The 12,512-nt window shown below is 38.8% G+C and overlaps 1 protein-coding gene across 10 annotated transcripts in view; it reads right to left on the bottom strand.

Moving 5' to 3' along the window:
* The window catches only part of ITSN1 (intersectin 1), a 223,426-nt gene that overhangs the window by 61,239 nt on the left and 149,675 nt on the right, over nucleotides 1-12,512 (bottom strand). For all 10 annotated transcript variants that reach the window (XM_073231403.1, XM_073231404.1, XM_073231405.1 and 7 more), the window contains 3 exons: nucleotides 10,888-11,009; nucleotides 2,331-2,575; nucleotides 374-533 (listed from right to left, as the gene is read on the bottom strand). In XM_073231403.1, the coding sequence (XP_073087504.1) occupies nucleotides 374-533; nucleotides 2,331-2,575; nucleotides 10,888-11,009 (527 nt within the window). The remainder of the gene's footprint in view (nucleotides 1-373; nucleotides 534-2,330; nucleotides 2,576-10,887; nucleotides 11,010-12,512) is intronic.

Raw genomic sequence — 12,512 nt, forward strand, 5'->3', positions numbered from 1 at the left:
ATACTCAATCGTCTAGCCAAATGGACTGACCCATGATTTTCCACAAACACTTTAAGGTAGGAACCTTGAAGCCTCTCCTCACAGTACTCTTTGTCCTTGCCATCTTACCAAGATGCAGCTCAAATGCCACTGCTTCAGTGAAGCTTCCCTGATCAACCTGAGCAGGAGTTTGCCCTCCTCTGAGTTCCCACTATTCACAAAAAATAGGCTCCTTAGAGGCTACTGGGAAAACATGGCCTGCATCCCACACTGCCAGCTGACCTGGATATGGGTGAGGAGGACTGATTCTAAATAACACTGAGGGTCAGCAGCTGTTGAATTTGTTGGTACATGTAGCATGCTAGGTCTTCACATTCCCAGTGGCTGCTTTTACCTGGCCCAAAACAGGAGATGGCGAGGAGCCAGTGGCCGTGGCTGGAGTAAAGGCCGATCTCTGCCGTAACTGGCCGGCACTTGGGACAGTGAGTGAGGGCTGTGCTGCCCATGCATCCCAGTTATCAGTTTCTGGTTTCTCATTCATGCTGGTGGGCCACCTGGAAGGAAAAGCATACCACGGTGAGAAGCAAGCTACTCTGAATGCACTAGCTCTTCACTCGCAGCGAACACAAGCCTGCTATGTGTGGGGCTTTCTGATGTTCAAGGGACAAGGTCGGGGAAGGAATGAGCCCAGACTTGGGTCTGAGCCTGGGCTTTACAGGCAATGACGAACCTCAGGCAAACAGTTTCACCAAATTTGATTTCCTCACCAATAAAATGGAAACAATATTCCACCACTTTGGTCAGCTGTGAGGGTCACAGGAAATACTGGATAGGGAAATACTTTGTAAGTTAAAGCACCAGAGTCATCCTCACATGATCACTATTGTCCCTTGTAATAATAGATAAATCAGCAGAAAAGAAGTTACACACCACATCTGAAGACATGCCAGCTTGGCAGGTAGCGCTGCACACACACCATTTCTCTGTCCCATCCACCACACAGCAAGCACCAGGCCATATGCCTAGATGCCATGGCAACTACAAATGATATCCTTAGAGCAACCAGGTGTCCTGGATCTTTGGGACAGTTTTAATTTTGTGACTTTATAATTTTAAAGAAACACATCCGTGTGCATGCAGATCTAAACGCAATTGACTTTTTACATCTTTATAATGCATACATTCGAAAATCAAAATAATTCCTTTGTTAGAATGCACTTCCCTGATTTTGGGTTTGGAAAATAAGATCATAGCAGGAGAGCTGCACACCACATATTAGAGTCACACTGATAGACTGAAGAGCAAAACCAAGTCCTGGAAAATGTGGTATTTGTCTCAAATATTTTAGCCTATATTTTGTTTAAAAAGTCAGAACTTTTCAATCAAGATCAAGAGAGGAAGGGGGAGTTTCGACTTGGAATCATGTTAATGGAGGCTACTTTTTAGCAGAGATTAGATAAGGAAGACCTGTCTTACCAGTACTTACCACCTCTTATATGAAAATACAAGTATGAAAAATTGGTTTTTCCTTACACCCTTCCCTCCACTCCCTCCTGCCCTTATTATTAGGCTCTTTATGTCTCTACTTGATCCACCTCATCTTTCTCCAGCATTACGTCTTGATTCCAGGCCTTCTGTTCGTTTCTTCCAGATAAACTTGAAAAAAATTTTTTAAACCCTTCTTACTCCAATTCCTTTTACTTGAATCCAAGTGTGAAATGTTTTGACGACTGCACATCTAAGATCGTGCTCCTGTAACTGGAAGCACGGACAGTGGTTTCATCTATCATTTCCACCTCCTGCTTCCGCCCTGTCTTCAATGCCATTTCCTCACGACCAAGGGCGCAGCACTAGGGTGGCCAAGGACACACATCTCTGCTCTCCTGTGCATTTGTACAAGGCTGACAGAAGAGTAAAGCTTTAAAGGAAACAGCTTCCTATCTTATTCACAACCACATAACTGAATTCAATCTGTTTCTAACCAGCAAAAAGTGCTATTTACATGCAGGAAATGACTCTAAATATTTGCTGACTGACACGGATGTCAGATTACTGGGAAACTGTACTTCTCCATTTCTTCCACAAGAATGAAAGATAATGGGCAAATTATCAACCAGAACAAGGTAATAGGCTTTATTTTGTACCAGGGAAAATCACTGTTGAGCAATGACATCATTAAATTCAGTTCAGAGAACATACTGCACACTTTGCCAGCAGAGCAGAAGTGGTTATAAAAGTGAGCCTGCTCCTCCACACAAAGGTACAGCCCACACTACAAAAATATTTAAAGGAAAGAAAGGACTACCAAGTGGGCATTTCAAAACTCATCAGAAAAGCATGCCGACACGTACGTGGAGCTGAAGTCAGCCCAGTTGTTGGGGGTCGTGGAGGGCTCTGAGGTTACCGCCAAAGGTGCGGGGGTCTCACGCACGGCCACTTTGGGTGCAGGGGTGGAGGTGGACTCAGTCACTGGTTTGACTGGCACAGGGACTTCGCTTTCTGGGATTTTCTCTGCGTAGTTTGCAGGGAACCATCCTGTCTTTCCTTTTAATTCTCCTCCAAGCCATCCTGGTTCTCCAGTTTGGCTTTCATCCACCTGCAGGAAAGTCATAAAGCTTAATTGAAGGGTAACTAAATCAGCCCATAAAGACACCGAACACTCTCCCAGGACAAAGCCCCAAGCCTCAGACCAGGCAGACTGACACACCGCACAGATGTTTCTTCATCTTACTCTCAGCCTCAGTGTCTGGGAAAATGGTCTTTAAACATCAGCTCTGGAAAAACCAGTAAATGCTCTAATTCAAGTCCTTATTCTCTGTGGGGTTTTTTTTTTTTTTTTTTTTTTGGTTCTCCCACCTCTCTGCTAATAATGGCAGTTAAGATAAAGTGCCTAAAGTTGTAAGGCCTTTAGTCTAAATTTTTGGAGCTATTTTGAACTGGGAAGTGATCTGACAGACTTCATCACTCAGGAAGTCATGCAATTATTAAAAAATAATTTGACTTGGGTTTATTAATGAAGTTGAAAACAAAGGATACAATCAATATACATTTAGTACTTGAAATATCTCAATAATGAAGTATTATTTAGCACTGAGACAAAAAAAATAAAAACACAGCCTTAGATGGTTTCCATGGGGAAGCAAAGTGACTATTATATTTCATCATTTAAAAGCTCCACAGATACATGATGAGAAAATGAAGTCATTATTTATAGTAAGTCAATTTTATTAACTTTTCTAAAAATTGAAATTAATATTCACAAAGGTGTACATGTGAGAATAGAATTGTTAAAAAATTTCACAGAGGCTATTTCTTACACTCTGCTCGAATGTTCGCATTTTATTTTATTTCTGATCCAAAAGGATCATTCAAAAATCACCAGGATGATTCTACCTATCTTTATGAGTTCACCCCCCTTTCTTTTATGAGGAACAAGAGAATGATATTGGAGGACAATTTCATTCACTATTATAAGATTATTTTCATTACTCTCAGTCAAATAAGGGTCTATCAGAGACTCTTATTTTTATCCTCTAATACACTACCAAAGGGAGTAAAACATTGAACATTTCACTGGATATTACTGTTGCTTTTTAGAAATCACAGAAATGAGCACTAGTGTCTTAACAATGTTTTAGAAAAACACCAGTTTTCTAACCCATTCAAATATTCAGTAATAAATAAATAAATGAACAAAGCCCCCTTCACCCCCAAAAAACAAACGAGGAAACTGCACATCTCTCTGTGTCCAGTGTAGAGTAAGGAATGGCATAATGTTTACCAGTCTACCTGCATTTTAAAAATGCTTGGGATGGGGTGGGGAAGTAGAATACAGTTTACTACAAAATTCTGTACTTGTTGACAAAATATTCAGTAAGTGAGAGATGCCTGCTTGCTGCTCCACTTTAGGGAACCCTTACTGTCATGAGTAAAAGCAATTTTTAAAACTGAGAAGTCTCCAAAAAGGAGTTCCCCGAGATGAAGTACACTACCGCTTCGCCAAAGGCTTGTTTTTTGCCTTACAGCTCTGTTGTTCTTAACACTGGTATCAGATTTGAACACATTAGTCACTTTTCATCCAACTCTTCCACACTGTTTTGTTCTTTCCTTTTTCTGGGCAGCCCCAACTGTTTCTCTAGGAGGATTTAAGATGACATTTTTTTTCCTACTCGGATCTTATTTTATGCTAAACTCAAATGGCTAGATGTCTTTCCTTCCACATTTATATTTATTGGTGCTATTATGACACGTTTCAATTTTATAGCTGCTTTGTACTAGAAACATAGCTGTTTGCAGACCGGGCTGTGCCAAGGCCTCCCGAGTTTCTCAGGTTTGGCAGGCAAGCTCCTGCTCTCTCCATTCGCTCTTTGACCAAGCAAGAGTGAGTGAAGGGCTTGAGCCTAACAAAGTAACAGCCTCAAGACCGCAAAGCGTGACGATAGATGGTAGAGTTCCATGGTTAGACTGCCTCAATGGAAGTACTAGTGTTCGTACTTATTAACTGGTTGACTTTGGGCAGGTTTTATTTCTTGGTGCCTCATCTTCCTCACCTGTAAAACAGGCATGATAATAGACCTGTTTTGTGATGGTGGTTGTGCAGACTGTTAAATATTTAGAACACTGCCCAGCATATGAGAAGTGTTTAATGATAGATTTTTGAAGTCATCTCCCCTGCTGTCCAGCTCTAACTCTGGGCAGGTCTCTTATTTGGGCTTCTGTCTCATTCTAAAAGCCTGTGGTTTGCACTCCCACTTTAGGTAACAATCTCTGGCTCTCTGTATGGGGAAATCTCTGTCTTAGGAGCTTGCCTGGTACTCTCAGCCCTGGGTTTGCCTCCGTGCCAGGTTTAGTAATCCCTCAGGGGGCTGGAGTTCAATCTCTGATCAGGGCCCATTTGGAATTGCCACTGGTCTGTCCAAGCTGGATCTCCTCAAATGTCAGTTGCTTTATTTACTTATGTCCTCTGTTTTACTGCCATTCTCTTGAGATACTTGGTTAACAAGACTTTTGGTTGACATATATCTGAGGCCCTGAACAAATGTCCCATTCTGGGTCAGGTCTAGCTCTGACCCTGGCTCACTGATTGATCACACCCAAGCCCTGCCCTCTGATAAGACAGAAAGCATGCCACACCACCCAGAGGTGGTTCATGCCACATCAGCCTCTTATCTGTGCAGATAAGAGCTTCTCCTATTCTTCAGGACAATAATGAAATCAGTATTTCACTTTTACTCAAGTAAATTCACTAGTCAACTTTGACTAAACAATAGTCTCTATTAGTTTGATTTATTCTTACAGGAATCCATTAATTTCAATGAATAATTAAATTTTTAGATTCAGAGATATAATAAAAATTCACTCTTAAAATTAAATTAACCACTTAGAAAAGGCGCAAAGGTTCTCATATGAAAATGAGAAATATTTCTTCCTGGATTTGGGAAACTTTACCCAAAATGCCAATCCAGTTGTGGAAAAACATTACATAATATTAAGATAGAATAAGAAAAGTTAGGCATACAAACTTCTTTGAATGTGGCTGGCTATAATGTGGACTTTTACATATATAAAGCAGATTCATCTACTGGTGGCTCTAAGTCAGGAGAATTTGAAATATTAACAATATTGATCTTAATACAATGTCATTTAACCAGATCGAGTCCAACACCTCAAAACATTTGGGGTCATTCTAGTGGAACATCATCTAAGAGGGAAGAACACAAACCCAGACACTGCCTACATGTTGGGGAATATGTTTAACATCTAGTCTAAAAATGTTAGTAATTATACACTGTGTACTGTAGGGCATTGATGGACAGTCAAATGCACACAGCAGCCATCATGTCCAAGCGCATGTGGCTGAAGCTCAGTATCAGGTCTCTTTCCTCAATGTTTATATGCTTCACGGCTGCCGTCTTTGTCAGGCAATATTAATATTTCTAACACCTCTGACCTTGTCACAAAGAAGGGAACCAGAAATCCCCTCTCCCCCCATGAGCACAACAGAGAACACGGACTTCGAACAGGTTTTAAACAACTGGACCAGCTGGTGTGACTACCAAGGAAAGTGGGGAGCAGCATATATTTCATGTATTTGCCAGTTTGGAAATGTGAGGCTTCCCCCAAAACTCCTGGATATTGTAATTGTTTTCTAAAGCTCTAATCTAGAGGTTGGCAAATTTTTCTTCTAACTGTGAAAACCTATCAACTCTGTCATTATAGCACAAAAGCAGATTTGGGCAACATGTTAATGAAGGAACCTGCTGTGTTCCAATAAAGCTGTGTTCCAAAACAGGCAGCGGGCTGGATTTGGCCCACCCTGTAATCATGTGTATGTGTACTGGTCTCTCCAAACAGTACTGATACTATGAGCAATTGTTACTAAATAAGCTAAGGTTGTGGAAGCTAAGGAAGGCAGGCAAGAGAAGGTACTCCCTATACTTAAAAAAAGAAGAGAAGGAAAAAAATGAGTTTAAATTGTTACAAGAATATCACTAAATCAGAAGATAAACAATTTTCAGAATAAATTGACTTGCTGATGGCTGACAACTGCTAAAGAAGTCTCCTTTTGGGGGGCATTTCTAAGTATTATTTTCCAGAAACGACTTAGAATTAGTCCTGACAGGAAAAAGAGATCAGGTTACATCAGTGGTTCCCAAAATGGATTCCCTAGTAGATCTTCCCTGGAGAAGATTCTGAATCTTATATATGGATTAAAAGCTCCCACAGTTGCTGGGGGTGAGCCCTGGAATGGTTATTCTTAAGCTCTCTGAGTGGTTCTACTGTACTCTGCCCTGCCCCATGTAGGACCTGCTGAGTTAGACGATCAGTCTGTGTTCTTAAGATAAACAAACAGCAGAGAGCATAAGTCTACTAACTTCCTATGCTCATCCTCCATCCAATTATGGACGTCATATCTGATTTATTCACTCTCCAAATATTGGGACCTCCAATCAGAAGACAGGCCACAGATTTTCAAAGTATCTAAGCCTTACCTGTCAAGGTCAAACTGAACTAAGAAGCTTCCATTCAGAAGTTGTCCCTGAACATATCCATTTACTGATTCCTTTTTAATTCCTAGCAAAGTTAGTGAGTGTTCACTCAGAGCTTCATCACACATTGGCCTTTTCATGTATGTTTCTGTATTTTCCTATGAGGGTTTTAAACATTGAATGGCAGGCATCTTCTTATATTTCTCTGTATTATCAACAACATTTAGAACTTAACTATACATAAGATAGCACTGTAATTTTTACTAAACATGAAAAAATTTTTTGGAGAAAAATTGGGCTGATTATCAAGTTTTCTCAAAAGCAAAATAAAGTCCCCTCCAAAACTGCCTAACAGTAAAAAAGGAAACACTAGATGTCTAAAATCTATCAGGCATAGTTAGCTATTTTTCAAAGAAGTTTGAGAAATCTGAGAATCTGATGACTACTATTGCTCATGACAGTAAGTGAACTCCTGATTATTCACCCAAAAGAGACTGATATTAATATTCTATTATGTATTTTTTACGATCATCAATTCTTAACTGTGAATTTTGTGAAATAAAAAATTGTTACTATTACATGCCAACTTCCCTTTTTGGGGACACTGATTGTTAACCTCAGGAAAAGAATACAGTTGCATGCCATTTGGAGTGTCGTGTTACATTGTGCAGTATAAAGTGAAGCACTGCTACTATTCCTTTAGCAAGCCAAAAAATTATGCCTACCAGTACATTCCATATTTCATTACATATTCGGGATGTCTGAGATAAAGTAAATACCATTCCAGTCCTGGGTAGACATTCTCTGATACACTTGCCAAAGCTAAATTTATTTCTAGTGTTTCAATAAAAATTATAAATGTTGGTACATTTCTAAATATGAACATAATATAGAAGTACATAAAATGAAACACGAAAGCCCCCTCTTTACTGCCCTATGGTAACCACTGTTAACAGTCTGATGTCTATACATCAAGACTGTTAACTACACACATATAAACATTCACATATACACAGTTTATTATTTAACCAAAATGCAATTATACTCTACATACTATTTCTGATTTTTTACTGGAGAGCTTATTTGTGTATGTTGATTTTTGTAATTTTTTTTAACATCTTCATGTTTATTTAGCTGTATAATTTGTTTTAACCAATCCCTTACTGATAGATACTGGGTTGTTCCTTTTTTCGTTTTTTTTTTTAATACTACTGTGGTGAACAGCCATGTACACATGTACCTGTGCATATGACCCAAAAAAAGTCTACGAGAGAGAGAGCAACAGAATTTCTGGGTCAAGAGGAATGAAAATTTTAAATCTGAATAGATATTCCCAAACTGTCTCCCAAATGGCTTAGTTAATTCATACAACTATGCTGACCATGTGTATTATATCTACTTCCCTACACTCCTCACAAAGTTGGATATTATCAAACTTTTAAACTTGCTCAGTTAAGAGATGAAAAATACTATCTTGTTTTAACTTGCATTTTCCTGATCACCAGTGAAAATAAGCACCTTTTCATATATTTAAAAAAATTATTTATTTTTTACATCGGTGGATGTCTCTTCATATCCTTAGCCAACTTTTCTAAGTTTTGAGTTCCTTTCATATTAACTTTTTGGAGTCTTTATGTAATATGGACAGTAACCCTTTGCCTCTTATGTATTCTGCAACATATAAGTTATATTTTTTTTATTGTCAATTTGTTCATTTTTGTCATTTATGGCTTCTGGTGTTAACTCAGAAAGACCATTCTTAGCCAGAAAATTATCCCAATATTCTCCTTTTATTAGAAAAAAAATTTTTTTAAGAATGTCAACTTCCAAATTTAACCTTCTTGGAACTTTTTTTTGTCCATGCCATGAGACAGAGACTTGACCTAATAACTTTCCAAACACAGAGCCTTCAACTTAGTCCTTAAATAGTACCAAGCAAAGAGAGACTTGGTCCACAAATTTTCATATATTTTTCTCTTTTCTTTTCTTTCTTTTTTTTTAGCACAACTTACTACATAAGCTCAAAACATTTGTACTGTCACGACAACGCCCAAAGATGTGTATTTACACAGAATTAAAGTGATTTAAAAGAAGAAAACATTTAATAGGATGCAGACTTCCTGACAGTCACAGAGCACTTACCCATTCCCCTTTAACCTCCACCAGGAAAGCAAAGGTTTGAAAGCAAGGCAAAATATATGTTTAATGAAACGTTTTATTCTCACAGTATATCTAAACTCTATTCATCTAGTTGAGCTGGAGGTTATCTAGCCAACTTGAGGAAAGGCACCCAATGTCACTGTTAACAAGACTATGTTCCCAAAAAATAGCAGTATTTTCTCATTAAAATATAGATCATCTGTAACATTTCCTTATCATCACATTTTTTAACACTGCCTTATCTCAAGAAGAGAACATTACTTTTCTGTATCTTGTGTTGCAAGAAAATTCCAGTTTTAAAAACAGCCATTTTTTAAAATCATGTAAAAAAACAACATTGTAGTAAGGTCCTGTCTGATATCACACTCTACCCTCATAATATTTAGATTCCTGCTATTGCGTGGTTATTTATGTATTTTACAATTAATCCACTTTAAAAGGCACCACTCAAAGATGAGGTAGTAGGAGTAAAGCAGCCTCGTGCCATGAGTAATGCATGATACAGGACAGAAGAGGTGGTGAGGGTGCTGACCAGCACATCCGTGTTCGTGGCTACATAGTGGTGTGCCCAAGCTTGAAGAGAAACCAGAAGTTCTTCCTGTAAAGCATGAGGTTGGCACCCAGACATTCAAAAACTGCTTGCTGAATGAAGGCTAGAGTATATTAGAAGAAGGTTTCCTTATTGTTAAGATCTTGACTTTCTGGACCTTCGGGCTTGACTCCCTTATTTCCAGCCCATGAGAACTAGAGAAAAAGCTATCAGAAAAGGGCAGAGGGGATTCCCATCTCTGAGTACCAAACACACTCTTCTTTCTATGTATTTTGGCCCATTAATGAACATATATGCTGCACACAGAGATCTAATATATATATGCAAGATGAATGACTGAATGATAGTACAATGAGCTGTATGATACCCTTTTTATACTTTAAAGACATATAGCCCTGGTATGTGAAACATGTTTGCATCAATTCTTAAGTTTCATAGCTCTTTTAAAATTCTGAACTATTTCCATCTTTAAAAACAAAAATGCTACTGGTAATGCAAAATATGAATACTTCTAAGATCCTGATTCTTAACTTAGTAACTAGAGTGAAGAATACTAATAAATAGAGTGAAGAATTGTTTACTTTCAGGAAATAATTTAGGTCAACCACACTGATTTATTCTTTCTTAAACTGGCTACAATAGTTTGAGTCACCATGACAAGATTATCTTTAATTATTACTACAATTACAGAAATTAACTATGACAGCACAAAATTCCAAGCTCTCTTATCTGTACACTTGTAGTGTAGGAAAGCAGATTAACCATACTTAACTCATTACTCTTCACACAATTCAAAGTTTACACAATCAAAGGGACAAAAAGATGCTTTGACCTAAAGACACAAAAGCTATCACTGGCAATTATGAAAATGGTGATAACATATTCTGCATTTAAAACTATTTCCTAAAGACTACTCAGAGTATATAAGTAGTAATCCAAACTCTGAAATTACCAGACCCTTATAGATTTAGAAATATGCAAAGGCTGTGATAAGAACCCAGTTTCCTTAACAACTCTATTTTAAAGTGATGTTAGGATACATTTTTAAATGTCACCTGTCATTCCAATGGAAAAGGAAGAAGATTGAGTCTACCCTTCAAAAACTCAGATGCTGGGTTACTGGATTTCACACTTGGTGACAATTTCACAATTCTAACAAGGACAGATACTAATCAACAGAAATGACACTTTCACTGAAGTCTTTCTTACCATAACAATGTCTCCTGGCTGGATGGTGATTTCATCATGACTTCTGGATTCAAAGGGATACAGTGCCCGGTAATACACTACTTTCACATTTTCCTGTGCAGAAATTGTAAGTGGGCCCTTTTCTGTTTATGAAAAAAAAAGGGGGAGAGGAACAAAAATAAAACATCACACAGAGCACAACTACATGACAACATTCAAAATAACTGCTGCCTCCTCTGCCTTAACATCTGAACTATTTACTATTTCCCTCCCTTCTAGGAATTTCTGAAACATGGGCTGAATGCCAAAGAAGAGCAACATGTGATGTCAGCAACTCCAGCCCATCAGAGTTCACTGGTGGGCGCTCTCCAAACAAAGGTCGTCACCTCATGCCCAGTGCAGGGAGCTGCCTCAGGCCCCTGCCCTCTGCCTCTGGCTGAGGCTCCGGGTGCACATCTGTAAGGCGTTGAGACCCCTTCCCCCATCCAGGGTATGAAGGACAAGGCAGCAGTTAGCATGGGACCCCAAGTCTGAATCAGCCCAGAAGAACTGCCAGGGAGGGGGCAAAACAGCACAACCTTTCATATTCAAAGGCATGGCAATGTTGATGTTTTACGCTCTTAATGTAATCATATAAAATGTAACTGCTGATTTCACCAAGAACAATTATGCCTGATAACTGATAATCCTTGGTGAAGTATGTCTTCCTCTACATTTCCTAGGAGTGGGGGTGGGGGGAGCTTAAGGACACACCCTATATGAAAACAATTTAGACTTTAAGTGAAATAATTTTTTTTTTTTAATGCATGCAAGCAGAAGCTACTGCGGATTCTGGTTAACGATAAGTAATCGTGGCCCTCTGAACTGTTTCACCCAAGAGCTGCAAGGATCTTGACGGACGTTTTTCTTTGAAATGTAGTGAGGGGCAAGTATTAGCTCCATGTGGTCTTGAATTGGATCATGTGCAATATTTCCCACTGAGAGAGGGGAAAGATTCATTTTATATCAGGAGGAAACACAGGGACTTAACCTAATTGCCAAAGATCAAGTAATGGTGAAATTATTCACATATCAAAAAAAGTATTCAAACTTACACTTGCCTTTGGAAAGCATGGCCAACTCCTGTCTAGATCTGGTCACTTGCTGTCTTTCTGAAACCTCGACTGTGTGCATTGTAAGGCAGGGAAGGTGTCAGAGCCAACTCTGAACCCTCCCTCCCACCCCTGCCCGCAGTACACATAAGAAACAAATGAATTTTTATGGAATAGTGTGCTTCTTTCTTTTCTTTTCTTCCTGTATACCAGTAAAAAGCACACTGATGATCAAATGAATAAAGTCAAAGTATTTTACCATACAAAGGAAAAGGCAATCACTTTCTTCAGTTGAGTATTACCTGCAAAGCTGTACAGTATCATACAGCCATGCAACAATTCAAAAAATTCAAACATTCTAGTTTGTATGTGATATAATGGATAACATGTTCTAGGTGTTTCAAGGTCCCTCATTTATCATGATTTGAATAGGCAACTTATGTTCAAAGGGCAAAAACAGTCATAGTTTTCAAAAGGTAAAAACGTTTTATGTCGTGCGGACTGAAGACAGTGAATGGCACCTCAGCGAAGGCAAAGGGGAAAGATGCCACTTCC

This window comes from Manis javanica, chromosome 3 (assembly GCF_040802235.1).
Source record: "Manis javanica isolate MJ-LG chromosome 3, MJ_LKY, whole genome shotgun sequence".
Classification (NCBI taxonomy): domain Eukaryota; kingdom Metazoa; phylum Chordata; class Mammalia; order Pholidota; family Manidae; genus Manis; species Manis javanica.